At 38.7% G+C, this 26,299-nt stretch overlaps 1 protein-coding gene across 4 annotated transcripts; it reads left to right on the top strand.

Annotated features, from left to right (window-relative positions):
• MFSD1 (major facilitator superfamily domain containing 1) lies at positions 1-26,299 on the top strand. Of its 4 annotated transcripts, none has more exons than XM_025375324.1 (16): positions 1-1,020; positions 3,040-3,092; positions 4,122-4,234; positions 5,789-5,831; positions 6,145-6,212; positions 7,904-8,012; positions 13,041-13,143; positions 16,035-16,133; positions 16,607-16,718; positions 17,966-18,022; positions 18,353-18,509; positions 20,118-20,215; positions 20,801-20,913; positions 22,704-22,751; positions 23,957-24,014; positions 25,563-26,299. In XM_025375324.1, the coding sequence occupies exons 3-16, from the start codon at positions 4,125-4,127 to the stop codon at positions 25,564-25,566; spliced, it is 1,179 nt and encodes a 392-aa protein (XP_025231109.1). In that variant the 5' UTR covers positions 1-1,020; positions 3,040-3,092; positions 4,122-4,124; the 3' UTR covers positions 25,567-26,299. The 4 variants fall into 4 exon arrangements, with proteins under 4 accessions (XP_025231109.1, XP_025231107.1, XP_025231108.1 ...); XM_025375322.1 differs by having other exon boundaries at positions 1-1,051; XM_025375323.1 differs by lacking the exon at positions 4,122-4,234 and having other exon boundaries at positions 1-1,051; positions 3,044-3,092.

Here is a 26,299-nt window from a genome sequence, read left to right as displayed (position 1 = left end):
CATGCTTTTGTCTTTATTATCCCTCGTAACTGCCCCCCCCTGCCACCAACCCACTCAAACAAGCACCCTGACTGGCTCATTCTTACTCATTCTAGCCTGGGTTTCAACTTCAAGGAGCTTCAGCGCCCCTCACTCCCTTGCCCCGAAAGCTGGTTAAACTGTGCACCTTTTCTCCCCTTTTCAAATGCCCTTTCCAGATATTTCTGTGGAATTCAGTGCCATTTTCTGCCGCTGTTCTCACCACATTCATTCATCATGTTGAGTTTTAAAAGTACTAGATTCTGTCGATTTCTCTAACTGAACTCTGAAATCTTTGAGGTCAGAGAGCTTGCCTCATTCCATTTTGTATTCCCAGTACGTGACACATGGCTGGACACATCAGAAGTTGTCCAACCAAGTTTGTGGGTATTAAGAGTGGTCAAAGACGCTGGGAAGGGCAGTGCCGGGAGAAGGGCAGGGCGCGTCTTGGCTACCCCAGCGCAGGTCGAACCACTCCGGAGTCTGGTGTGGAGCCGAGAGGGAGGCCCGCACTTTCTCCCCGCGGAGCTGCGCTGAGTCTGAAATAGGTGTACGCGTCAGCGGGGCAGAAAGCGAAAAGACAGTGCGGTAATTAGTGGAAAGCTGGAAGTGGGCACCTCCAGGGCCTCGGTCACACCAACACAATCACCCAGGGAAAGCGAACAGCACCACGCCTTTTCATCGCTCGCCGGGTACAGGCTCCCAGCGCTCGCGGCCGCCCACATGGGCGTGGCCCTGCGTGACCTGCCGGGGCGTCACGTGAACGCCCGGAGTCATGTGACCGCCGTCTTGGTTGTGCTCTGCGGGCGCTGCTTCCTACTGGGGCTTGGGGTTGTCACTGCTTTCCTCTCTCCGTCTCCTGCGAGCGCAATGGAGGAGGAGGATGAGGAAGCGCGGGCGCTCTTGGCAGGCGGCCCTGACGAGGCTGACAGGGGTGCCCCCGCCGCCCCCGGGGCCCTGCCGGCCCTCTGCGACCCCAGTCGCCTGGCGCACCGGCTTTTGGTGCTGTTACTGATGTGCTTCCTTGGCTTCGGTGAGCCGGCCGGGTGGGTTGGGGCTGATCTTTAAGGAGTTCCCGACTTTCTCTTCGAGGTAGATCGTCATCGTGGTCACTGGTGCCACGGGGCCTCAGCGCAGCTTCTGCCTTAAGCGCCTGGGCCCCCTCATTTTGCCCTTTGCGATTCCAGCCACACCTGTGGATGTTGCTAGTTACTCCGCGTCCGGAACGTGGAGGTCGAGGGGCTGAGCTGGGCAAGTTTTGTCGCGCTCCTTTGCTCTTCAGTAAGCCCCAGGAGCTAGCGACTCGCTCCTGAGGCCATAGATATGAAGGTAACTCCAGATTTTCAAGGTTCCTCTCGGCACACGTGGTCAGAGGAAATTCAGAAAGCTTTAACTGATCCTAAACGACTTTTGTTTGTTTGGTTTTAGGTGAGACAGGGGCTTGCTCTGTCACCCAGCCCGGAGTGCAGTGCTGTGAACGTGGCTTACTGCAGTCTCCACCTCCTGGGCTCAAGCAATCCTCCCGCCTCAGCCTCCTGAGTAGCTGGGACTGCAGACCGGGCGCCACCACACCCGGCTTTATTATTATTATTTTTAGACACAGAGTCTTACAATGTTGTCCAGCGTTTAAAAAACATAAATGATTTCGTCGGCAGTCTTTTATATATTTTTAACCCTCTTTGAGAAAATGTATGAGTGTGTCTTGCTGATAGCTTCAGTGAGTGGATGTTATTCTCTTAATCTTCCACTCTGCCACAGTGAAGCAATAATATTGGACTGGACGTGTGGTAGTCTTGACAGTGGTTGGTTTCACTTATGAAATCTGATGATGTCTCTGAAAACAGTTTCTTGATAATTAGAAAACAATTTTCCTTCCTATGTTACGGTTTTTAATTTATTAAGCAAATATTCTAATATTAATTTGGTATGAATGTAGGAGGCTAGCTGGAGCCCGTGTAATCAGCAGGTTTAAGAACATTATGGTGGATAACTATGCTACTGCTGAACATATAAGTAGACATGAAGGATGCTTTGGGCTTTGGTTTTCTTGCAACTCTTTTTCACCCCCCTCACTTGTTTTTAGAAGATGATGCCCATCCATTAGCTTTAAAGCAGGACATTGAATCCTTAAAAGCGACTAAAGCAGGGTTTAGAAACAACAACAACAACAACAAAGAAAGAACAACAATAAAACATTTAAAAAAAATTGTCCCTACTCAAGCAGACAGTTTTTGGTAAATTCTGGTTATCTGTCTAGATTTCAGAAGCCAGATTCATACCTTTCTAATGACAATTTTTTGTTGTCATTAGAACCAATAGCCTCGTGTACTTGTAGAGTTAGTGGAGCTATGGAGACAACATTATCTTATAGCCTACCACGGAATCTCAATTATTTTATCTTTAAAATAAATCTGAGTACATGATCAGATCTCTTCCTACTTCTCTCTTTCCAATTCCCCCAAAGGCATTCTTTAATTTAATCCTTTAGAATTTTCAGTTTCATTTTTTTTTTTTTTCATTCCTGGCCCTGTATTCACTAAATTATTTGATTTGGGGTAGTTTGTAGAATTAGAGAACTTGTTTCAAATATTGGTTTTGTAAGAATGGTTACACTCCATTCCTTTGTCCTTAAGCTAACATTATTAGGAAACTGATGAGGTTGTAAAGTTTTTAGTGTACGTGTGTTTGTAAATAAGGAAATAAAATATAGATGCTTCATGAAGATGTTAATAAAATAGTATGTGTGAAGCATGATGAAAGTAAAATAGAAAAACATTTAATTGTTGATTGTTGACTTATTAATTCAGGTTCCCAATATTTGCTGTGTATGAACACTACTAATATATGGAAGTTATTTGATATAACTTAGAAAATACTGGTGGATAAGGAAGTGGTTCAGAAATATTTCTGTAGTGTCAACCCATAGTATCACCATTTAAAATTGTAATTTCAGTAGTAACTGCAACTTGAAACCTTTATATGGAAAGTATTATTACTTACAAAGTATTTGCTCTTTTCTAGGCAGCTATTTTTGCTATGATAATCCTGCTGCCCTTCAGACTCAAGTTAAACGAGTAAGTTGATTTTTCACCTTTGTTTCTTTTGTTTTCTTTAGAGCAAGTGTAGCGGTGGAGGCATTATCAACCCTCAAGTGGCCTAATCTGAAGTGTCCACTGAATCTATTTTGACATCTGTAGTCACCAGATCCACAGGTTGCAAGGGGTTGAACTTTATTCAGCCCATTTATTCAGATAGATATCTGTTGAAACTCAGTTGAAATGAGTTACCACAAATAATTCATTTATAGCACATATGTGACTTGAAATTGTTTCAGACCTTAGATAAATAATTATGTGGTATTTCCACAGTGTTGTCAAACATACGAGCAGGTTTTTGTTTGCATTTTACTCTCCCAGCGCTTAGTCAACTGAATGACAAATGATTTGGTAAGATAGCTTTTTGCCTTCTTAAATAGGTTTTAGTTGTTATTTTGTTTTTTAAATGTGGATACTGATTGCGGAGGATTGTCCATGTCAGGATTTTTAGTCTAGTTTTGTATTGTAAAAGCATACTTGATTTACAGTTTTTTAGGTATTTAGATAGTCTCTTTTCTTTGTAGGTTCTTTTTAACCTTTGCACAGGGAAAATGCATAGGTTGGCCCTTTTCATTCTAGAATGAAAGAGAAAGGAAGTAGGAGGAGCATGCTTGAGGGGATAGAGAGGGTAGGGTAGGTAGGGATAGGCTGAGATTATCCTTGTATATGTGGGTGAAGTCCCAATGCAGGTAGTATATAGAAGACATAGACAGAAGTGGCCCCTGTAGCAGAGTGTCTGATCCTGGAATCCAGGAAGCCCCTGAAATGGCATGTGAACTCAAGAAGTTCCCAGGGTTCCCAGGTGTGACTATTTTTCTGGGTCAGGGGCCATAGCTTTCATGAGATTCTCAAGGAAGTTAGTGAGACTTACAAATGGTTAAAAAAAAAACTTGCCCTTTACAGAAAGGAGAATGTAACTGCTTTCCACTTTAGATTGTCATATTTTGATTTGTTAGTTGCTAAACTTAACCGTTTGGGAAAAAATGGTTTTATTTTCTTTTCATATAGGATATGCAAGTGAATACCACGAAATTCATGCTGCTGTATGCCTGGTATTCTTGGCCCAATGTAGTTTTGTGTTTCTTTGGTGGCTTTTTGATAGACCGAGTATTTGGAATACGGTAAGCTTGTAAAGAAACTATGGGTAAATCTTACCTGACTGTTAGAAAAATACAGAGCTAGATTAAGGTATTTCTAGAAAGAACTGAATAAAGTTCTGTATTAACTATGATAATTTGCATGAGTTTTTAAAAAACAATTTTTGTATCTCTGGAATTGGTTTTTGAAACTTGGTATTTCAGTTAAGGTCAGGACTAGAAAATGCTGATGGTATAAGGTAACCATCAGTTATCTATAGGAAAATTATACTCACCCTGGGGAATCAGATAAACCAGGTTCTGAATCCCATCATTGCCACTTGGTCATCTTCCTGGCTGTTCTGAGCTGTTTGCAGCTTCCTGAGCTTCGGCTCTCTCATTGCTAAAATATAGATGATTCCTGCCTTGCAAGGTGGTTATGAGGATTAAGTGAGAGATGGATGTACAGTATCTGGCACATAGGTAGTGTGTGCTTCTTCCAGCCCCAGTGAGATTTTCTATTTCTGCTTTCCTTGGGGTATAAAACATTCTGTGACCACTTCTGTTAGATGCTGAGGAAGGAATAACACTGTAAGCTTTGCCACTGTTCGTCCTTATTACTGTGTGTATGTTGTTAGTGAAACTGAAGAGGAATATAGACTGGGAATATTTTCAGAAGGCAGAGACCAAGATGATGAAAGGTCTTCAAACCATGTCTAGTGGATAAAAATTAAAGAAACTTTAAGAGTTTACACCTGGGGACTAACCTTTCAAATTTTTGAAGAGTTAGAATATGAAGGAAGAATTAAATTTATTTTGTTTGGTCTCGAGAGAGAATTAGCTTGAAGCTTCTGGGGAACAGATTCCTTTTAATATGAGGAGTTTGCTTGGTCAGATTGGCAGGAGATGACAAAAAGTGTCTTGGGACCATAGTGAGTTTTCCAGTGCTAGAGAACATTCAGTAGAACACGGCATGGCCATTTCACAAGCATCTTGAGAGAGAGTTAAGTTTAAGAGGTGTGGTTTACCCTGATGGCCTTTAAGGACTCTTCTAATACTGGCCTTTTATTATTCTAGGGCAACATTAATCAGATGTCCAGATTGTGGGATGTTAGATTTGTATAACATGGCTGATATTTGTCCTTTTAAATATCGCGATGTTTTAGTTATCAAGAATTATAACCACTTAAAATTACTTACTGTAAAATTCCTTGGAATCAATCCTAAACTCTTAATGGAAATTTTCTAAAGAATTTACATTTTTAAATAGTTTTGACCCTGGGAACTTCTTGAAGATTAGTTGATTAGCTTTATTTAAGCGATGATAATGATTTAAACTAATATATGCCATTGCTGAAGCCTCTGAAATCCCCTTAGAAGTCCAGACTTCTGTAGATTCGCATTTAGCCTGAGAGTTGCTGGCTTCAGAGGGAGATGAGCCCTTTATTTTTCTTTCTTTGGAGGAAATGCAGAGGGGGCAAAGAGAACCAAAATGAATTACTACTAAAGGACTTTGTGATTACGAATACTAATGTAAACAGAAATTAAGATTTTTTTTCTCTTTCTCTTTCTCATTCTCATTCTTTCTTTCCCAAACAGATGGGGCACAATCATTTTTAGCTGCTTTGTTTGCATTGGACAGGTAAGGAAGGTCAAAACATTCATTGATGATTGACAGTGACTTATAAATTCTTATCTAATTAATTCAGTTGGCAAAGATGTGTTTAATTAATATCTAGCTTAATTAAGCAGAACCCATAAATGCCCATGTGATATAATCCATAGTCTATTTTAAGCCTTGAAATAAATGAACATTAATATTTGAACTTCACAGATTTATTAAGGAGGAATATTAAAACCATTGTAGAAGTTGAGATTTATCACATTCCTTTTGCTTCTTTTTAATACCTTGAATTTACTTTTTCATTGATTTGACATGAACTTCTACATTATAGGTTGTTTTTGCTCTGGGTGGAATATTTAATGTGTTTTGGCTGATGGAATTTGGAAGATTTGTATTTGGGTAAGTTATGCATAATTTAGTTTATCCTAATGTATTATTGTTTTAGTGTTCATCTATGAAAGATCTTTAAAAAACATTGTCTCTTCTGGGGAATTACTTCAAATCCTTGAAACCTAGCTTCATATGCATAAGAATATTTCTTAGTTGTCTTAGTTTTCCTTTAAAATATGCAACAATTTTGAGTGGTCCTAATCAACTCTGTGTGGGGTTTGAGTATTAAATAGTTCTCTAGAAATGATATTTTTCCCAGACATTTTGCCTGTTCTGTTGTATTAAAGACTATGATTTGAAACACATTTAGAAAAGTATAGACCATCGATTTCTAGGTTGGTGACTAATGGACATTTCACTCTTTCTTAGCGAGTGATGTGAGGGTCCTTTCAACCCTGTCCAAGAGCTTTGCTTGAATGATCACAATATGTGTAAGCTGACTATTTTGTGTGAATTCTTATAGACCAGTTGTTCTACCTGAATTGCATTGTCTGTTCAGTAAGCCTATTCTGAGACCAGCCTTGGGCTTGCTGCCCTGAGGGACCCAGATGACAGAACTGACTCAGTCTTAAAAGCATAACTTATTCAAGCTTTGCACAGGTATCAGGAGCACGTAGACATAGATGACATACCACAAGAAGTACCATAAGTGAGAGAGAAGGAAGCAGAATGTATGTAAAGGTATGACAGGGATTCAGAAACAGAAATGTGGTCAGAAATGGCCTTACAGATGAAGTAGGCCTTGATAGAAGTGCAGGATTTGGGTTAGCAGAAGAGAGGGAAAATATTTTTGGGCTAGGACAGAGTCACAAGAAATAAGACTATTTCTTAGTTGTCTTAAGACTCTTTCTTAGTCCTTAATACTGAGGTGGCCTCGGTGTAAGGATATGGAGGAAGGAAGCTCCTAACTGAAGGTGCTTGGAGGAGAATCGTAAATATTGAAACTTACTGAAGGAAAATTAAAACCCAGGAAGTAGGAGAGTGTTGAATATGGAAAGTGAATGAGGGGATTGATTGATGGAGAGCTTTGCATATTGTTCTGAAAAGTGTGAGTTTTTATATTTTCACAAAGCACGGACCACTTTTCCCACATCTGCATTTTATATAATATCGATGGTAATGTCGTAACCAAGATGACTCCTTTTATTGCCTGTCATGGTTATTATTGCAGTATATCATGTGACTCCAACACTTAGCAGTATAAAACTACCATTTCATTATGCTCACGGACTTTGTGGGCAGGAATTCAGACGAAGTGTAGCAAGGACAGCTTGTCTTTGCCTCCAGTGTCTGGGGCCTCAGCTGGAAAGATTCATGGGAGGGTGGGAGCTGAGATCATCTGAAAGCTTATTGACTCACATGTTTGGCACCTGGACTGGGATGCCTCAAACACTGGGACTGCTGACTGGGGCACTTACATGTGGCCTCTCTTTGTGGGTTGCTGTCTCACAGCATGGGGGTAGTGGCTCAGGGCTCCAAGTGCGAGGGTCGGAGTGAAAAGATGATGTCACCTTTTATAACTGAGCCTTGGGATCACACTGCCTCATTTCCACCATATTCTATTGGTTGAAATAGTCACAAGCCCACTTGGATTCAAGGGGAGGGGACAGAGACCCTATCTCTTGATAGGAGAAGTGCCATGCTAACTGTAGTATTTCTTTAAAGTTGTGACTTCTGTTTTTTTTTTTTTCTATTTTTAGGATTGGTGGAGAGTCCTTAGCAGTTGCCCAGAATACATATGCTGTGAGCTGGTTTAAAGGCAAAGAATTAAACCTGGTGTTTGGACTTCAACTTAGCATGGCTAGAATTGTAAGTATAATGAAAAGCCTGATGAAGCCAAATGGGAAGCAAAAGATTAAATCTTATAGTTATCTCTTAAAAATCACAGGATGAAATGGATTTGTATATGGTAAATTAGATATTAACTTTTATGGATTTCTCTAGAACACAGCATGGCATTTACCTTGAGTAAAGCATTCCTAACCTTATTTCATCTAGCAAACAGTCTAAAATGGCTATGTACATTCATTAGTTCAAAGAATCTGAGCATAGGGAGGGATCCTGTAAGTTTTGTTGTCTAATTTCTTACTCATTTTTGGCATCCCTGCTAGAACCTCTCCACATATGGCTGTCCAGGTTCTGTTTGCAATATTTCGAGGGATTGCAAGCTTGCTCTGTGATGAAGCAGCCCACCTACTTCAATGAACTTTATGAAGCATAACCTCACATAGCGATGAAACCTCCCTTTACGAGTAGCTTTTACTGATGGCTCTGACTTTTGCTGTCTGTAGGTAAAGTTTACCTCCTCTGCTGTGCATGAACGCTTTGCTCCTTTGTAGACAGCTCTTAAGTTCTTGGTTATATGTGCTCATTTCTTGTGGTTGTCTAAGCCATATGACATGGATCTCAGCTCCCTTACTGTGGTGCTCATGCCTCTCTGAACTTATCTCAGTTAGCCAGTACTCCTGTTTGTATTTGGAACCTAGAGATAATCATGGTGTTTCAGGTTTGGTCTTAGAGGCTATGTAGGGGGAAAAACATTATGGGTTTTGTTTGTTTGTTTGATTGAGACAGGGTCTCACTTTGTTGCCCAAGCTAGAGTGCAGTGGTGCTATCTCGGCTCATTGCAGCCTCGACCTCCCAGGCTTAAGTGATTTTCCCACCTCAGCCTACAGAGTAGTGGGGACTACAGATGTGCACCACCCCGCCCAGCTAATTTTTGTAATTTTTGTAAAGACAACATTATGTTTTTATTAATGCAGACTATAAGGTGTGTTGGCAGTCCCAAATCCCATTAGGTTTTTTTCCCTCATTCCCATGAATAGAGTGTTAAAAAAAAAGGTTTTTTTTGCCACTAAACATCAAGTTTTCAAGCTTTGACTTTTAGTATATGTGCTGCCAAGGCGAGCAGACTCTTCGACTTTTAGTAAGTGTCGTGAAAATACAACATAGTCTCAGGGAATAAGAAATTCAATATAAAAATATTTTAATATAATATGTGAGTATTTCTATATTTTTATACATGTAGGTTCTTTCTGATTTTTCACTATTATAAATAGTGCTATAGTCTAACACTCTCGCTGTGAAAGTTCTATGCATCTCTTTTAGTCTCCTTAGGCTAAGTGGCTAGGAATGGAATTATTAAGTCAGAGTATTTGTTAGGTCATCTGAGGACTATTGAGAGATACTTCCACATTATCATTTCAGAGACGTTTACATCCCCATCTGTGAGATATGAGAGGATCCCTTTTATTGTAGCATTGATAGTACAGGCTATTAATTACTTTTAAAAAATTACTTTATCACTTTGATAGGAAACAGCGAAATATTTGAATTTGTAGTTCTTTGGTAAATCTTGTGGTTTTCCAAGTTTTCTAAATTTTACCTATAAGGATATTCCCAAAGCTTCACTATGAGTCTTGTGCAAGTCAAGATATGTTTGTGGCAGTTTGTGAATCTAGTTGTCCAATAACTTTTTAAAGAAGGAAGTGAAATCAGTTGAGCAAGACTCAACTGACTTCATTCTGGTTACTAGAACATCAGGTTCTTTTCTGTGTCATTTTAAGTTACCTATAATTCACTAAGCTGCATTCTGAGGAGCTTTAAGTTTCTCTCTTTCTCTACGTATGTATATTCTTTTGATGAGAGAGCTGATAGGATTGCTAATGGAAAATATGTAGAGTGTGGGGGAAAACGGCGGAGGCAGTCAGGATGACTGCACAGTTTTGCCTAAGCAACTGTAAGCACTGTAACCTAGTGCTTGATACTCTGCGCACCATCCCCCAAACCAGCTCCTGCTGTAGTTTTCACATCTTCAGTTAAAGGCAACTGGGTTTTGGTCATGTTAGGTTAGACGTGCCTGCCATTCGTCCAAGTGGAAATGTTGAGTAGGCAGTTGCATATATGGGTGTAGAACTCAGGGGAAAAATCTGGACAAGTGGTATAAGTTCAGGAGCAAGGAAAATGCTACTTAAAATTGCAAAACTTGGTAGGTAAAATCACCAAAAGTGCGGATGTTGAAAGAAAAGAGATGATGTCAGTTACCAAGCCCTGGGGCACTTCCCACATTTGCAGATTGAGAAGATCAAGATGGAGCCAACAAAAGCGCTCCACTGGGATGGGCGGAAAGGCAAGGGGGAAACTACAGGCTGTGGTGTCCCAAAACCCAAGAAAAGAAATCAAGGTGGAGAGGATGTCAACTGCTTGAAATACTATTGATAGGCCAGACACTATTGAAGACTGTGAAATGTACATGCCTTCAACAATATTCTCATAGCAAATACAGTAGCAAATTTCACTTGGCTGTTTCTTATAAAATACTAGCTAATGGTGTTACTCAAATGAACAACAAGGTAAACAGAGACCTACTGGAAGCTTTCTTTAATATCATCAAAAATGTAAATTCATGGCTGGGCGTGGTGGCTCACGCCTGTAATCCCAAAACTTTGGGAGGCTGAGGCGGGTGGATCACGAGGTCAGGAGATCGAGATCATCCTGGCTAACACTGAAACCCCGTCTCTACTAAAAATACAAAAAAAATTAGCCGGCATGGTGGCGGGTGCCTGGCGCCTGTAGTCCCAGCTACCGGGAGGCTGAGGCAGGAGAATGGCATGAACCCGGGAGGCAGAGCTTGCAGTGAGCCGAGATCACGCTGCTGCACGCCAGCCTGGGCGACAGAGCGAGACTCCGTCTCACCGAAAAAAAAAACAAACAAAAAAACATATATATATATGTATGTATATATAAATTCCTCAAAGACAGGATGTTGCGTTAATAAACCTTTCATTCCAAAATATCTATTAAATTACTATTTAAAATCTCTATTAACTATTTAAAATATCTATTAAATAAAATGACATGACCTGGGTTATCAAGTGCCCAATAAATGTTTCTTGAAATAATGAGTTTTCAAGTAACAATAGTGAAGGAAAATTGGAAGGGTGCTGGATCTCCAATCCCGAGCTAAGACATGAATACTAGGAAAAATGAGAAGTCCATTGAAGGTATATGGTATATACTAATAGTTCAGGTGTCTAAATGCAATCAAACTCAAAAGCTCAGGCAATAGAAAAATCATGGAGAGGTAAAGTCAGGACCTCTGTGGTCATTCTGGAGGCTGCATAGGGAACAAGAGAAGCACAAAAAAGACGGAACCTATGTCACCCCCAGCAGCCCTATAATGGAATAACTCTTGGCCGTTTTGATCATAAAATCATCTTACATGGATCTTAAATACATAAATCAGATAAAAGTTGAGCAGCATTGGCTGAAGCTGAGGTGGCTACCTGAGATCTGGCTCATTTCACCTCAAGATCTCCCTGCCACTCTCATAATCCCTAAAGTGCCTCTAAGAAGCCCCTGAGATTCCCTTCTAGAAACTCAGGGTAATTTATATGCAAATATATCTATGCTCTGACCACTTCCCACTGTGCCCACTGCTGACCACCTAGTGCTAGGCCCAGTCATCTCTGTTCCGGATTATTGCTATAGCTCCCTAACTGGTGCCTTTGCTTTTGCCTTGTGGTCTGTTCTGAATGTAGGGTGAGTCTGCCAGTATGAGTCTGTCAAAGTATCATGCCACTTCTCTACTCAAACCCGAGTGGCTTCCCATCTCACACAGAATAAAAACTGAAAGTCCTCCTGTAACTCCCCTTCCCACTATTTCCTCACTGGGAACTCATCTCATCCTCTCCCTTCTCCATTTGCACTGTTCCAGCCTCTGCTCTCCTTGCCACTCCTTGAACTCCCAGGCAAGCTCCTCTTGGGGCCTGTGCAGTGGCTCTTCCTTCTTCCTGGAGTGCTCCTCCCTCAGATATCCCCACAGTTCGTTTCCTGCAAGTTTACACTCCAAAGTCACTTTCAGTTGGGAGGCCTCCACTCCCAATTTTATATTCTCCTTTCCAGCTTTTTTTTTTCTTATTTTTTAAAAGTACTTGTCAATATTTTAATATACTAGATATTTTACTTTTTTTTTTTTTAAACCAAAATAAGTTGGATATTTTTATGCTTTCTTCTTCTTCATCTTTTTTTTTTTTTTTCAGACGGAGTCTTGCTCTGTTGCCCGGGCTAGAGTGCAATGGCGTGATACTGGCTCACTGCAACCTCTGCCACCCGGGTTCAAGCAAATCTCCTGCCTCAGCCTCCCGAGTAGTTGGGATTATAGGCGTGTGCCACCATGCCCGGCTAATTTTTGTATTTTTAGTAGAGCCAGGGTTTCACCATGTTGGCCAGGCTAGTCTCAACTCCTGACCTTGTGATCCACCCGCCTTGGCCTCCCAAAATGCTGGGATTACAGGCATGAGCCACTGTGGCTGGCCACTTTATTCTTTATTATATTCCCAATACCTGAAACAGTGACTGGCATGTAATAGGGGCTCAGTAATTGCTCAGTGAATGAATAAATGAATGAAGAATCATCTATTATAACTTTTACTGTCCTCTTTATGGACATTCAGAGGAAGATGTTTTTCCCCAGATTTCAGTGCCAGGAAAAGTTGGGCTTTTTCTGTTACTGACATATTTTTGTCTTAGATATGCTGGATTTTATAACTCATGTTTCACTTTTGCTTTGGCTGGTAGGAAGTTCTACATGTACTATGTTATTTTTTTATACTAGCACTTTCTAATAAATTGGCTTTTTTTTTTCCTGTGGTAATTATCTGTGGCTTTATCTTGGTTTGTCAATTTTTTCTTGTAGTATTTTTTAAGGAAATTACCTCCTGTTTAATTTGGATCCTATTATACCTATTTCTGAGCCACCTCAAATCCCTTTTTTTAAAATAAAGCAGAGGTATATATGATTGAAAACACTCTTGATTTTTTTCCCTTTTCATTTAGGGAAGTACCGTAAACATGAACCTCATGGGATGGCTGTATTCTAAGATCGAAGCTTTGTTAGGTTCTGCTGGTCACACAACCCTTGGGATCACACTTATGATTGGTGAGTGAATCCCATGTCCCACATCTCCCTTCTCCTGAAAGCTTGTCATAGGAAGTATCGTAGCAGGGAGGAAGGAACACTGGAATTTGTGTCTACCTTGGTTATAGTGTTATCTCCATGGTTCTAATGAACTCTTTGACACAACTAGAAGTAGGCTATCATTTACCCCATTTGTATATTAATTTCCACTTTCTAAAAATGGATTTAAAATTTCTTAAAATGGATGGCCTTATTCCTTGTTATCTACTTTATTTTATTTTTATTTTTATTTTTGAAACAGTCTTGCTCTGTTGCTCAGGGTGGAGTACAGTGGCGCGATCTCAGCTCACTGCAACCTCCACCTCCCAGGGTCAAGCAATTCTCCCGCCTCAACCTCCAGAGTAGCTGGGATTACAGGCTCCCGCCATCATGCCTGGCTAATTTTTGTATTTTTAGTGGAGACAGAGTTTCACCATGTTGGCCAGGCTGGTCTCGAACTCCTGACCTCAGGGGATCCGCTCACCTCGGCCTCTCAAAGTGCTGAGATTACAGGCGTGAGCCACCGCTCCCGGCCTGTTGCCTACTTTAATATTGTCATTTGCATCTCATACATACGAAGAGATTATGTATGTAAAAACTCTTTGAGAACAACCTGAGAATTTATTCAGGTAAGATGTTAATTAAAAGTTTATAGCAGTGGTGGCTCACACCTATAATCCCAGCACTTTGGGAGGCTAAGGTGGGCAGATCACCTGAGGTTGGGAGTTAGAGACCAGCTTGATGAACACGGAGAAATCCTGTTTCTACTAAAAATACAAAAATTAGCCGGGCATGGTGGTACATGCCTGTAATCCTAGCTACTCGGGAGGCTGAGTCAGGAGAATCGCCTCAACCTGGGAGGCAGAGGTTGAGGTGAGCTGAGATCACGCCATTGCACTCCAGCCTGGGCAACAAGAGCGAAACTCTGTCTCAAAAAAAACAAAAACAAAAACAAACAAAAAACCAACCAAACCGAAAAAATGTCCATAGCATAAGGGAGAATTGTTTTCTTTAATCAAATACTGACCTTTTCAGTCAGTGTGCCTGGAGAGCTTAGATTTTTTGGAAGTCTGATGTGATACGATATGGTTGAAAAACTACTAAGTTGGGAGTCAGGAGCCCTGGGCTCTAATGTGAGCTCTAACTAGTTCTGTCATCTTGGACAAGGAAGTTAACCTTCTGTGCCTCAGTTTTCTTTTCTGTAAAATTACAATTGTTTCAACAAGATTGTATAGGTCACTACTGTCCCTAAGTTCTCTTGGCCAAGGCTCTGTGGTGCTAGTTGCTGTGTGGGTCACTGGGAAGGACACGAGGCTTTCTAGGTTTACCACTTTTGCTTTTTCTCTGGGCAGGCAGTTTGTCTCATTGAACCCCATGGTGTGCATTTGGCTGTTTGCAGGGCTCTAGAGAGACCTGTGTGATGATAGGGTTAAAGTTCTGTGCCCAAGATGTGCACATCTTTTATTCCCTTTTTCCCCGATTTTTAAATGGACACATAATTATACATATTTATGGATATAATTTGATGTTTCCATACACAGATACATTGTATAACAATCAAATCGGAATATATAGCATATCCATCACCTCATGCATCTATCACTTTTTTGTAGTGACTACACTCAAAACCCTCTCTTCTAGCTACTTTGTAATGTATAATCCCTTACTGTTAACCATAGTCACCCTACTGTGCAATAGAAGACCAGAATTTACTCCTCCTAATTGTAACTTTGTACCCCTTGATTAATCTCTCCCTGTCCTCCTCTCTCCTATTCTCTTTTGAATAAGATAATATTTTATATATATATATTCATTCCACATATGAATAGTATTTGTCTTTCTGTGTTTTATTCCTTATAATTCCTTGATCCATACAGCCTGGTAAAAAGAAGGCAGTGGAGTGGTAATCCTAAACAGGCAAGCATATTTAAAGATTCTTTCAAAGTCTTCCTCTCAAATCCTTTGCCTTACTTAAAACCTCCTTTTTACTCTTAAATGTTTCTTAGTATTCCATCTAATTTCCTCCACAATGGGGAATTTTAGAGTAAGACGTTTAGAGCCAGAAAAGACCTGTGCCATCATCAAGTCAAATCCTCTTATTTAAAACTGGGGAAATTGAATCCAAGAGAGCTTATGTTCCATGTCCAACGTGATTCAGCTCGTTAGAGCTCATGTCTACTGACGCTGATTTCAGCGAATTTTCAACCAGGCTGTAGTAGGACAGCCAATTAAAGATTCATTTATTTTATTAAGCTTCTTTTGGAAATTCTTCCTGTGAAGTGTATCGTTATTCACTCTTTATCGTGATTTTCTATAGTGATGTGAGATCGGTATTAGAGAGAAATGCTGATCTCACAGGAAAGATCTTGAGAGTACTGAGCTTTGGGAGGATGGGGCACTTGGGCTACCAGAGGGCGGTAGCGAAGGCCGTGGACTCTGGGAAAACATCGGAAGGAAGAGAGAGTTAAAGAGCCTAACTTGGCTTCATCATTTTTTCCCTGGTGTCCATTGACAATTGGTGCTTAGACTGAATGAAGAAATGAGGACTAATTCAGTAGCCGCTCATCAGTTTTCTTCAGTCTGTATTCTGCATTACAGGACTAGACTAGTTTTTTCTAGTCTTTTCCTTCTTATCTTTAACTTTGGACTGTGAAATAATACAGTAAAAGCTACTACTGTTTGCTGAGTATTTAAATGTATTCTTCCTCTTTTGTCCTGATTTAGTAATTGCGGATTTTTCTCATGTCTTTATGTGACATCCCTTTCAGTTGCTGTTTTCTGCTATTTATGTAACATACTTCTCTTTAGGAACCTTCTGTTTGGTTCGCTTTTCAAAGTCTGTTTTTCTTTTTTTCTTTTTTTTTTTAATTTAGGGGGTATAACATGTATTCTTTCACTAATCTGTGCCTTGGCTCTTGCCTACTTGGATCAGAGAGCAGAGAGAATCCTTCACAAAGAACAAGGAAAAACAGGTAAGTCTAAATGAAAGAATGGGACTTCGGGGAATTATGGCCTTTGTGAGATTTTGCAATGAGATAAATTCCTAATGAAGTGTTGTAAAACCAGGTGGAGTTTAAGACATAATTTTTATTTTTTATTTCCAAATTGATTTCCACTTTTCTAAATTTTTAGATATATTTTCTTTTCCCCTTAAATCTTTTGGCAAAATTTATGTTCTCGATTGTACTTTGTGTGTTTGCAAAATGGTTATTGTTCTTGGAAGGGAGCAGGGAAGGTAGATGCCAGTCTTAGGTTTTGCTTTTTCTTATGTCTTTGTAAGTTTTCCCAGAAATGAAAAGTGTGTGTGTGTGTGTGTTTTTTTTTTTTTTTTTTAACTGAATTGCAAAGATTAACCACAGGATTTTAAAAAATAATCTTAACTATAGATGAAAGCTCCTTAGGTATGCAAAATTATGCTGATAGTGTCTTCCTTTTCTTCTCTAAGGTGAAGTTATTAAATTAACTGATGTAAAGGACTTCTCCTTACCCCTGTGGCTCATATTTATCATCTGTGTCTGCTATTATGTTGCTGTGTTCCCTTTTATTGGACTTGGGAAGTGAGTATTCTCTATGTTTCCATTATTTCTTGTCTAAATTATCATGAGAGTTCAATCACATAAATGTAGTTGTTAAAGCAGTAAATCTTGCTTCTCTGGTTATAGTTTATATTTTCACAGGAATTACTTTAGATCCTGGGATATACATACGTTTTCGTTTAGCTTAAGGTTTAGTATTGGTTTTATACTTTTATTATTCTTTTGAAGAAATACCTGTATTACTTCACTGTTCTGCTGCTAATAAAAAACTGCCTGAGATTGGGTAATTTATAAAGGAAAGAGGTTTAATTGACTCACAGTTCCATAGAGCTGGGAAGGCCTCAGGAAACTTATAACCATGGCGGAAAGGGAAGCAAACACGTCCTTCTTGACGTGGTGGCAGGAGAGAGAAATGAGTGCCAGCAGGAGAAATGCCAGATGCTTATAAATTCATGAAGTCTCGTGAGAACTCACTATCACGAGAACAGCTTGGGGGAACCACCACCGTGATTCAGTTACCTCCCACAGGGTCCCTTCCATGACACCTGGGGATTATGGGGATTACAATTCAAGATGAGCTTTGGATGGGGACACAGCCAAACCATTTCAATACCTAATAATTTTTGATTCATAATATTGATTTGTTTTAATAGTTGATTTTAGACTAGTATTCTTTTTTATTCCCTCTTTATTCCTTGGTTAAAAGGCTCTTACTGAGAATGGAGACTGTTTATTGGTGCACTGTGACTGGGAACATCTCCATTTATTAGGACTGTAATTCTGCCAGACTTAAATTCTGGGTCCAAAGCAAATTCTTCTTTGCTTTATCTTCTACTCTCTCCTTTTGCATTGGCATCTGCTTAAGCAGAGCAATGTGAGTGTGTTTGTGCAGGTGTATGGTTTGTACCCTTTAAGGTCAGGCTGTCCTTTTAAATAATTTGAGACAAGAACCCTATTTATTATTTAGCAAAGAATCCATTCAGTACTGCTTTTAAGCAGTAGTATATTTGATTTTCTGAAAATGTGTGTGTATTGCTTGCTGCATACCAGAGAAGGAAAAAAACAAGCATCGTATTTTATTTCGTCAGTAAACATTAATGTAAATACTGAAGTTTAGCAGATTGCCTGAAGGTGAATATAAATAAGGTGGGAAAATAATATCAAGAAAAAAGCTAATTAAAATTGAGTTACTTTTATTCAACTCTTTATTTTTTGAAAACAGAGTATTTCTCTCTAATGTGCTAATTTCTCTGTCTTTTTAATTTTAGAGTTTTCTTTACAGAGAAATTTGGATTTTCTTCCCAGGCAGCAAGTGCAATTAACAGGTATTTTAAAATTAATTTTTAAAGTGTCTATTGCATGTGAAGTGTGGGTCTTTATAACTAAATGTTATAAGAAGCAAAAAAGATGTATGTGACCTAACATTGTTTAAGTGTAAAACTAGGACTACATTGGGACTTGAATCCTGAGTGGCCATGTTTAAATTAGTGGAAAACCAAAGAAGTCTTGGACTGCTTTTTATAATTTTTGATGAGCATTTTATAAGAATGTTAAATAAGTTAGGATTTGCTTTGCCTGATATTTTCAGGACTTTCTTGAAACTGATGTTTGGCTGTGTTGCATTTCATGAAATGTCTTATGTGTTCTCTGGGCAGTGTTGTATATGTCATATCAGCTCCCATGTCCCCAGTATTTGGGCTCCTGGTGGATAAAACAGGGAAGAACATCATCTGGGTTCTTTGCGCAGTAGCAGCCACTCTTGTGTCCCACATGATGCTGGCCTTTACGATGTGGAATCCTTGGATTGCTATGGTAACGTCTGTGTTAGCACGTGGTGGGGTCAGGGCTTCAGCAAGGAGTCTGTCACGTTCATCTAAGTAGGCACGCTCAGCAAATTCAGATGACAAGGCCTATAATAGTGGGGAAATGATGACTTGATGCCAATTCCTACAGAATAATTATTTTTTAAGATATCATTATGAATTATTAACATATAAAGTGTCTTTTAATTTCATTTGGTTTATTTAACCAGTTAACTTCAGTGCTGAAAGAGAATTTGAAATAAAGTAGCCTTATAAAAGCCAGAATGCTTATTAGTCCCATTTGTTTTTCTAAAATAAGTGACTTAAAAGAAAGCATTCCGGCCGGGCGCGGTGGCTCAAGCCTGTAATCCCAGCACTTTGGGAGGCCGAGACGGGCAGATCACGAGGTCAGGAGATCGAGACCATCCTGGCTAACATGGTGAAACCCCGTCTCTACTAAAAAATACAAAAAACTAGCCGGGCGCGGTGGCGGGCGCTTGTAGTCCCAGCTACTCGGGAAGGCTGAGGCAGGAGAATGGCGTAAACCCGGGAGGCGGAGCTTGCAGTGAGCTGAGATCCGGCCACTGCACTCCAGCCTGGGCTACAGAGCGAGACTCCGTCTCAAAAAAAAAAAAAAAAAAAAAAAAAAAAAGAAAGCATTCCATCATAGATGGCAAAAAACCAAAAATCTGTTGGACCAGTAACTCTTCTTTTTCTTTGACTTGCTTAGTAGGTTAAAAATGATAATGAATTCAAGTTTTTGTTTTTGTTCCTCAAAACGTCATTTTTAACACCCGAGGCTCTAGTGCTGTGTTTCCTACCTGTTAATAAAGGAACATCTGGCACATAAATATTTGTGCAGTGGGTGGGAATTCTGTAGAAGTGTTCAACAGATACAGTACAGACTCCTAGAAGTAGAGATGCTACAGCAGGGGGTTTGCATATTTAACATCTTGGTAGAGATTGTGAAACTTTCTCCAGTAACTTTCTACCCATTTATAACTTTAGTAATATACAGATGTGACTTTTTTTAGTACTCTTTCTAGTATTGGGCATTGTCATTGTTTTAATCTTTGCCAATCTGATAGGTGTAAGTGATACTTATTTAAGTTTAAATCACAATATTTCTTTTTTAATGGAAGGAACAATCAGCATAAGGTGAGGTTTACCAAGCATTGTTGGTGATTACTGGGTATTGGTGACTCAGAGGCAGAATGATGGACTGTTAGCATAATATTGCCTTGACTGCCTAATCTGTAACTCCTAATAAATACTGGAAAATTAGCTTGCCCGAAACATTGGTAAAAACTTTTTAAAAATTACCTTTATTTTCTTACTTGGTCCTTGACTGCATCTTGGGCCCCAGCCAGTTATATATGCATATAATATGATGACAAATGAAAGTGGTTAAGACAGCGTGTATCCTGTCACTAGAGGGATACTCTTAGGGCAGAGACTTTTTTGTATATTTTGAATATGAATTTTAGCCTAATCACAACAAAATTTGCTTGAGTATTTATATGTTAACTACTCTGTCACTTTTGCTAATCTGCATTAAAAGAAAATCATCTTTTGGTTAATGTAAGACCGTGACCTTTTTCTGCATTGCTTTCTATAGTGTCTTCTGGGACTCTCCTATTCATTGCTTGCCTGTGCATTGTGGCCAATGGTGGCATTTGTAGTTCCTGAACATCAGCTGGGAACTGCATATGGCTTGTAAGTATTTACACTGTGGATCGTGTATGTCTCTCTCTGCTGTGTCAATTTAATTATCATATAAAACTCCAGATCTGAATCTGGTTGTCATCCAGCTTCTGGGATAGCTCTGAACCTGGAGATAACTGGAAAAGTCAGTAAATCTATTTAAGATACTGTTGTGGCCACAAAAGAGCCTCCAGCAAGAGGAGTGGAGTAAGCTAACCCAGAAGAGATCCTTGCTGACGTTACAATCTCCCTGCCTGTTTATGTGACGCTTCTCAGTGAGAAGCTGAGTCCAGTCCCTGGCACAGAAAGGCAAAAGGGGGAAACCGCACCTGTGGTTGGTATTCGCATGGCCCTTCTTTCATTCAGCACAGAGGTATTGAATCCACATTGCACTTAATGAGGCAAGCTCCCTTACCTTTGAGCAGTCTAGTGGTGGAAAAAAACCAATCCAAAATCTAGTCAAGTCATCCCTGGTGAAAAACATCTCTGAACACAAATAGTATATGGTTCACAGATACTAATATTTATAGTGAAGTGTTAGCCTATGTGTGAAGCCTTTTGAAAATGCAATGTGTCTTTATATTTCTTCCATTGTAGCATGCAGTCCATTCAGAATCTTGGGTTGGCCATCATTTCCATCATTGCTGGTATGATACTGGATTCTCGAGGGTATTTGTTTTTAGAAGTGTTCTTCATTGCCTGTGTTTCTTGTGAGTATTCCATGTGACAACGTTTTGTTTCTTTTACTACATAACAGAATGTTCTTATTTTTACTTAGGCATATCTCCCAGATTTGCCTAATTCTCACCTGTGTATTAGAATTTCATAGCTGGTGACTTTCTAGCCCTCTGAAGATTCACAGGCATTTTTCAGGAGATTCCTATCCTGAAAGGCAGTGATGGAGTTGGTTTCATATTCTCTTTTAACTATTTACAGTTTAAAAAAAAAACAAAACATTTTCCCACTTAAAGTGGAACAATTTGAAGAGTCCTGAGTATATCCCTAGTGTAACTATGTGGAAACATTGGTGTGATTTAGGTGTGAGTGCTCATGGTTATTCATTAGGCAGTTTTAAGTGACTTTTATTTTTACTCCGTAATTTAGTTTTTACCTATAATTTCATTGGTTTGAAATATGAAGCATTAGGAAACTTGAAAGAAATATAAAAATAAATTAGCGTTTGTCCATGATCTTTAGAATACATATAAATTGTGTTTATCTGAAAAGAAAATTCTCCTTAACACATCAAGATGTCTTTTATACTTCAATATTGTGCTTAAAATGACAAACCACAGTGATGATTTTATCAAACTTTGTTTTTATTTACAGGGAGTAAAGACTATCCATACCTGAAGTGTGGTATTTGCAGATAATTGCTTATGAGTTGCCTTGAGTGCATTTTGTTATCTCATAAATAAATGTGCTTGTTTTAGAAACAAGGACATCAAGTTTTAAAAATAAATGTTTAAAAAAGTGGGTCATATAAGAATTTCAAACATTAGGTCATAAAATGTTTTTTGTCTATTTTTGATGCTGCAGCATGTGGTTAAATGTCAGTCCACAGTTCAACATGTATTCGGGTCTCAAAGCAAGCACTGTACCATTTGATTATGTTTTTCCGTTATTTTATTTTATTATCATTACTTTTTTAGAGACAGGATTTGTCTTTGTGGTCCAGGCTGGAATGCAGTAGAGCAATCACAGCTCACTGTAACTTTGAACTGCGGGGTTCAAGTGATCCTCCCATCTCAGCCTCCATACTAGCTAAGACTACAGGTGTGCACCACCATGCTTGGCTTATTTTTAAATTTTCTGTGAAGATGCTGTCTCACTGTGTTGCCCAGACTGGACTTGAACTCCTGGCCTCAAGTGCTCCTCCTGCCTTTGGGATTACAGACATGAGTCAAAATAATAAAACACTAGGCCTGCCCTATTATTGTAAAGTAAATTAAACAGTGTTCTTCACTTATTAAGGGAAAAAGCCAAGGGAAAACATGAATTTTGAGGTCTTGATTGGCTATGGGCTTCTGGGAGTCTAATGATCACATTTTAATGTTTGGTTACTTAAAATTTGTAAAATGGACCTGGCATTTTTGGACTGAAAGCCCCCAGAAGACTACTGTTTGGCGTCCTCTAAAATGATAAACAATCAGGGGCTGGCAGGAGTTTTTGGTACGTCCATGAAAGAACCAGCACTGAGAAAGGGAGAGGAAGGAGGGGCAGGGCTGGGCTGTGGCTAGATCGGCTCCCTTTTTTGTAGGGGCCTCAACTTCCTTGTTTCTGGCCCTGCCACTCCTGGGCTGAGTAGCCCTTGGAGAAAATGGTGTGTAACTTATTTTTTGTGTTTTTGGAAAATAAAATAATGGGAATAATATTTTTATTTTAAATACCAATTGATAAAGGTTTGGTTGTGTCTAAGCTTTACTTTGTGATTATGATTACATAGGAATCATTGAGAAGAAATACTTATTTTAAGGGCCATATGTTTTTTCACTCCTAGTGTCACTTTTATCTGTGGTCTTACTCTATTTGGTGAATCGTGCCCAGGGTAAGTAGAAGATCTGATATTTGCTTCTTAAACTGCAGTGGGTCATCTTGTGGGGTCTCTGGGTTGTCTGCCTCTTTGGGGGCCAGTGCTTTAGTTCATGCGGTAGTGACTTTCTGTTTATAATGATGGAAACACATTTGATTATATAATATATAATTATGTTTTCTGGGCCTTCATATTTATTAAAATTGCTGTCATTTTGTTAATCTTCTAGCCAGATCAGTTTCTTATAATATAAAATCTTAGATGTTATTTTTATATTAATATAAAGAAATATAGCATTTAAAAAGTAACCTAAAGCCCCTCTGTGTTATTGTCTTACATTAAAAAAAATCAGAATAAGCACATTTATAGCTATAATTTACATTTTAAGGTTCAAGATGTTTGGTTTAGAATTAGAAGTTGCAGATTTTTTTTTCTTTTGCTAATTCATACTGTATGTATTAGTGCATTTTGTTGTTGTTGTTCTTTATAAGATTTTGATGCTGTCCTTAGTAATTTTTCTAACTGCTTGCTCCTAAAGAGTGTTATGTGTTTAGTAGAATATAATACACATTCTGTGTAAATAATTTTAGGTCATTTCCTTTTTTTAAAAAAATAGTTTTTTTTTTCATTTCTTTCTTTTTTTTTTGACAGAGCCTCACTCTGTCACCCAGGCTGGAGTGCAGTGGTACGATCACAGCTCACTGCAGCCTCAACCTCCCAGGCTCAAGTGATCCTCCCACTTTTGCCTCCCAAATAGCCGGGACTATAGGTGTGTGCCACCACACCTAGTTACTTTTAAAATTTTTTGTAGATATGGAGTCCCTCTATGTTCCCCAGGCTGGTTTCAAACTCCTGAGCTCAAGCAGTCCTCCTGCCTCAGCCTGGGATTTACAGGCGTGAGCCACCACACCTGTTCATTTCCTTTAATTTCTCTTAATTTTCACTATTATTGAATATTAATACAGTGTCCTGAAGCAATACACAAGTCCAAACTCAAAAAAAATGCTTAAATTAAGGGGTGATTATTTAAATCACACAAGAATTTCATTTTTTCCCTTTGGGAAAGTTCTAGTGGATAAACCATTTCTTTTTCATTGTCGATAACTTTTTCTGTTACTTAAAATACAGTGTATCTATGCAAATGGTTGCATGTATGTGTGTATGGTTGAAATTTACTTATAATACGTACATGGAAAAGATTGTGTTTATTTGTATTTTAGGTGGGAACCTCAATTATTCTGCAAGACAAAGGGAAGAAATAAAATTTTCCCATACTGAGTAAGTATTAAAAGGGTGAAAAGTTGTCTTTATTTTTGAAATCTTAAATTTGAGCATTTCATTTCAAGGTTTGGGTTTTGAAGTTTTTTTTGATTCTTACGCCTGTTGTCCAGGCTGGAGTGTAGTGGCATTATCACAGTTCACTGAATCCTTAACTTCCTAGGCTCAGGCAATCCTCCCATCTCAGCCTCCCAAGTAGCTGGGACTGCAGGTATGTGCCACCATGTCTGGCTAATTTTTTGTATTTTTAGTAGAGATGGGGTTTTGCCATGTTGCCCAGGCTGGTCTAGAACTCCTGGGCTCAAGCGATCTGCCTACATCGGCCTCCCAAAGTGCTGGGATTACAGATGTGAGCCACCGTGCCTGGCCTGGGGTTTGAACTTCTAAGAGATTAGTCTTTCTTGAGTTTTGAGAGCTAACTATTATGTGTGGAACTATTATAACAACATTCTTTTTTTCTTCAGAAAGTTTAAAAATGGATATTAAGGCTTAAAATGAAGGGAAAAAATAATTGGGTTTAAGTTGCTCTCTGTGAGACAGAGAGAGAGAGAGAGATTGATCGATTGATCGATCGATCTATAGTACTTGTAATTTATTGGAGGAAAGTCCATCATCCTAAGGTCCTGGACTGGGCTTACCCTTCCATTCTCTCAGATATTTTCTTTTTCTTAAGCAGTTGATAATTTTTCATCTTCTTCTGGTACCAATATGTGGTTCTGTGTTCTCTGACTCATTCGGAAGAGATTTAAGTATATAGTGTGGTGTTTAAGTTAACTTACTTCTTTTTCTAAAAGTGTATACTGAAACATAATAGTGATTCTGTTTCCTGTTATTTCTAATATTTTTAGACATTGAAGTTTTTATTATTTTAAATATTTGTGAATATGTATACCATGTGATTGTAAGTTTTGTGACTTTTGACTAGGTTAAAATCTGGTAGAATAGTCTGTTTTTTTGAGATGGGGTGGTTTTGGCCATATTAAATTCACTTTTAACAAATATATCTTAAAATAATCGGAAGTATGAGTTTTGAATATCTTCATGATAGTCATGTTAAAAGTTTGGAAACAACATAAATGTCTTAGAGTAGGGAAAATGGTTAAATATATCATGACACATCCATGTAATATGTTGTTAAAATCATGTTTTAGAAGGATTTTTAATGTCATAGATACTTAACATGCTGTATGTTAAGTAAACAAAAGATAAAAAGGCAAATATAATATCCTAATTTTATTCAAGAAAAAGTATGCCGTCACATGCTTATTTTAAACCCAAATACTTATGTATAACAGAGAAGATACCGCTAGAAATAACCTTATATTAATTGAAACCTCAATATTAATTAAAAGCAGAATATTTTTCAGATTTTCTACATTGATCTTTTGTGACTTTTAGAATCAAGAAGAGTTAAAAAATTATTCAGAAAAAAATGTGTAGCTTAGTATATGCTATTACGTGTCTTGTAATGCTTGGTTTTCATTTTATAAGGCAGATGAGTTTCATGTTTTTTCTTCTTTTTATAATTTATTGCATTATGTTTTGCAGATAAGAAGTTTAAATGCATATGTCATGAGAATGGGCTTAACACGTCGTTGGTTTGAAAACCTCCATTTTTAAAAATTTACGGTTTAGTTACTAGAAAAAATAGTGGACTAGAAAGTTATATTTATATCCAAATATACCTATTTCAAAGTGTATTCGTGAGGCCTGTTTTAGCCTGTGTCTTTTGTATTGTGTGTTGCTGAAGAATTCTACTTTTAGTGGGCTCATCAACAATGAAAGGGTTAGAAAATTGCTGTGGAACATCCAGGTGAACTTCAGGAAGGACAGTGAAAAATGGAAAACATCGGAGCTTCTGTTGAGATAATCTTCATTAGGTATATATCTTAGGGATACAGCCTTGTTTTTATCTTATAGCAGGAAAAAATCTTTTGAGGGGAATAGAAGGACTGTGTTACACAAAATAAACAATGGCATTGTCATAGGCCTTCCTTTTAGTGGTAGGGCATAATGCTGGGGAATATGTGAAGATGTTTGTATGAAGTCTCTTTCCGATCATGACCAGTAGCTTGCGCTGTACTCTGTAGTTATGTGGATTGCTGAGCAATGACCCTTTTCAATTGCTTATTTCTGTGTTACTGAGCGCGACGTAATTAGGGACGTAATTTTATAGCATAAACTTTCTGTACAGTTTTTCTTATAGTCTGATAACTAAAAAGTGACCTTCAAATTATGATAATTGCCTATGTACATGGATAAATTAAAACACTGCACACGGAGTA

This window comes from Theropithecus gelada, chromosome 2 (assembly GCF_003255815.1).
Source record: "Theropithecus gelada isolate Dixy chromosome 2, Tgel_1.0, whole genome shotgun sequence".
NCBI lineage: Eukaryota > Metazoa > Chordata > Mammalia > Primates > Cercopithecidae > Theropithecus > Theropithecus gelada.
The sequence above is the reverse complement of the archived record's forward strand: the minus strand, read 5'-3'. Positions and strand labels throughout refer to the sequence as shown.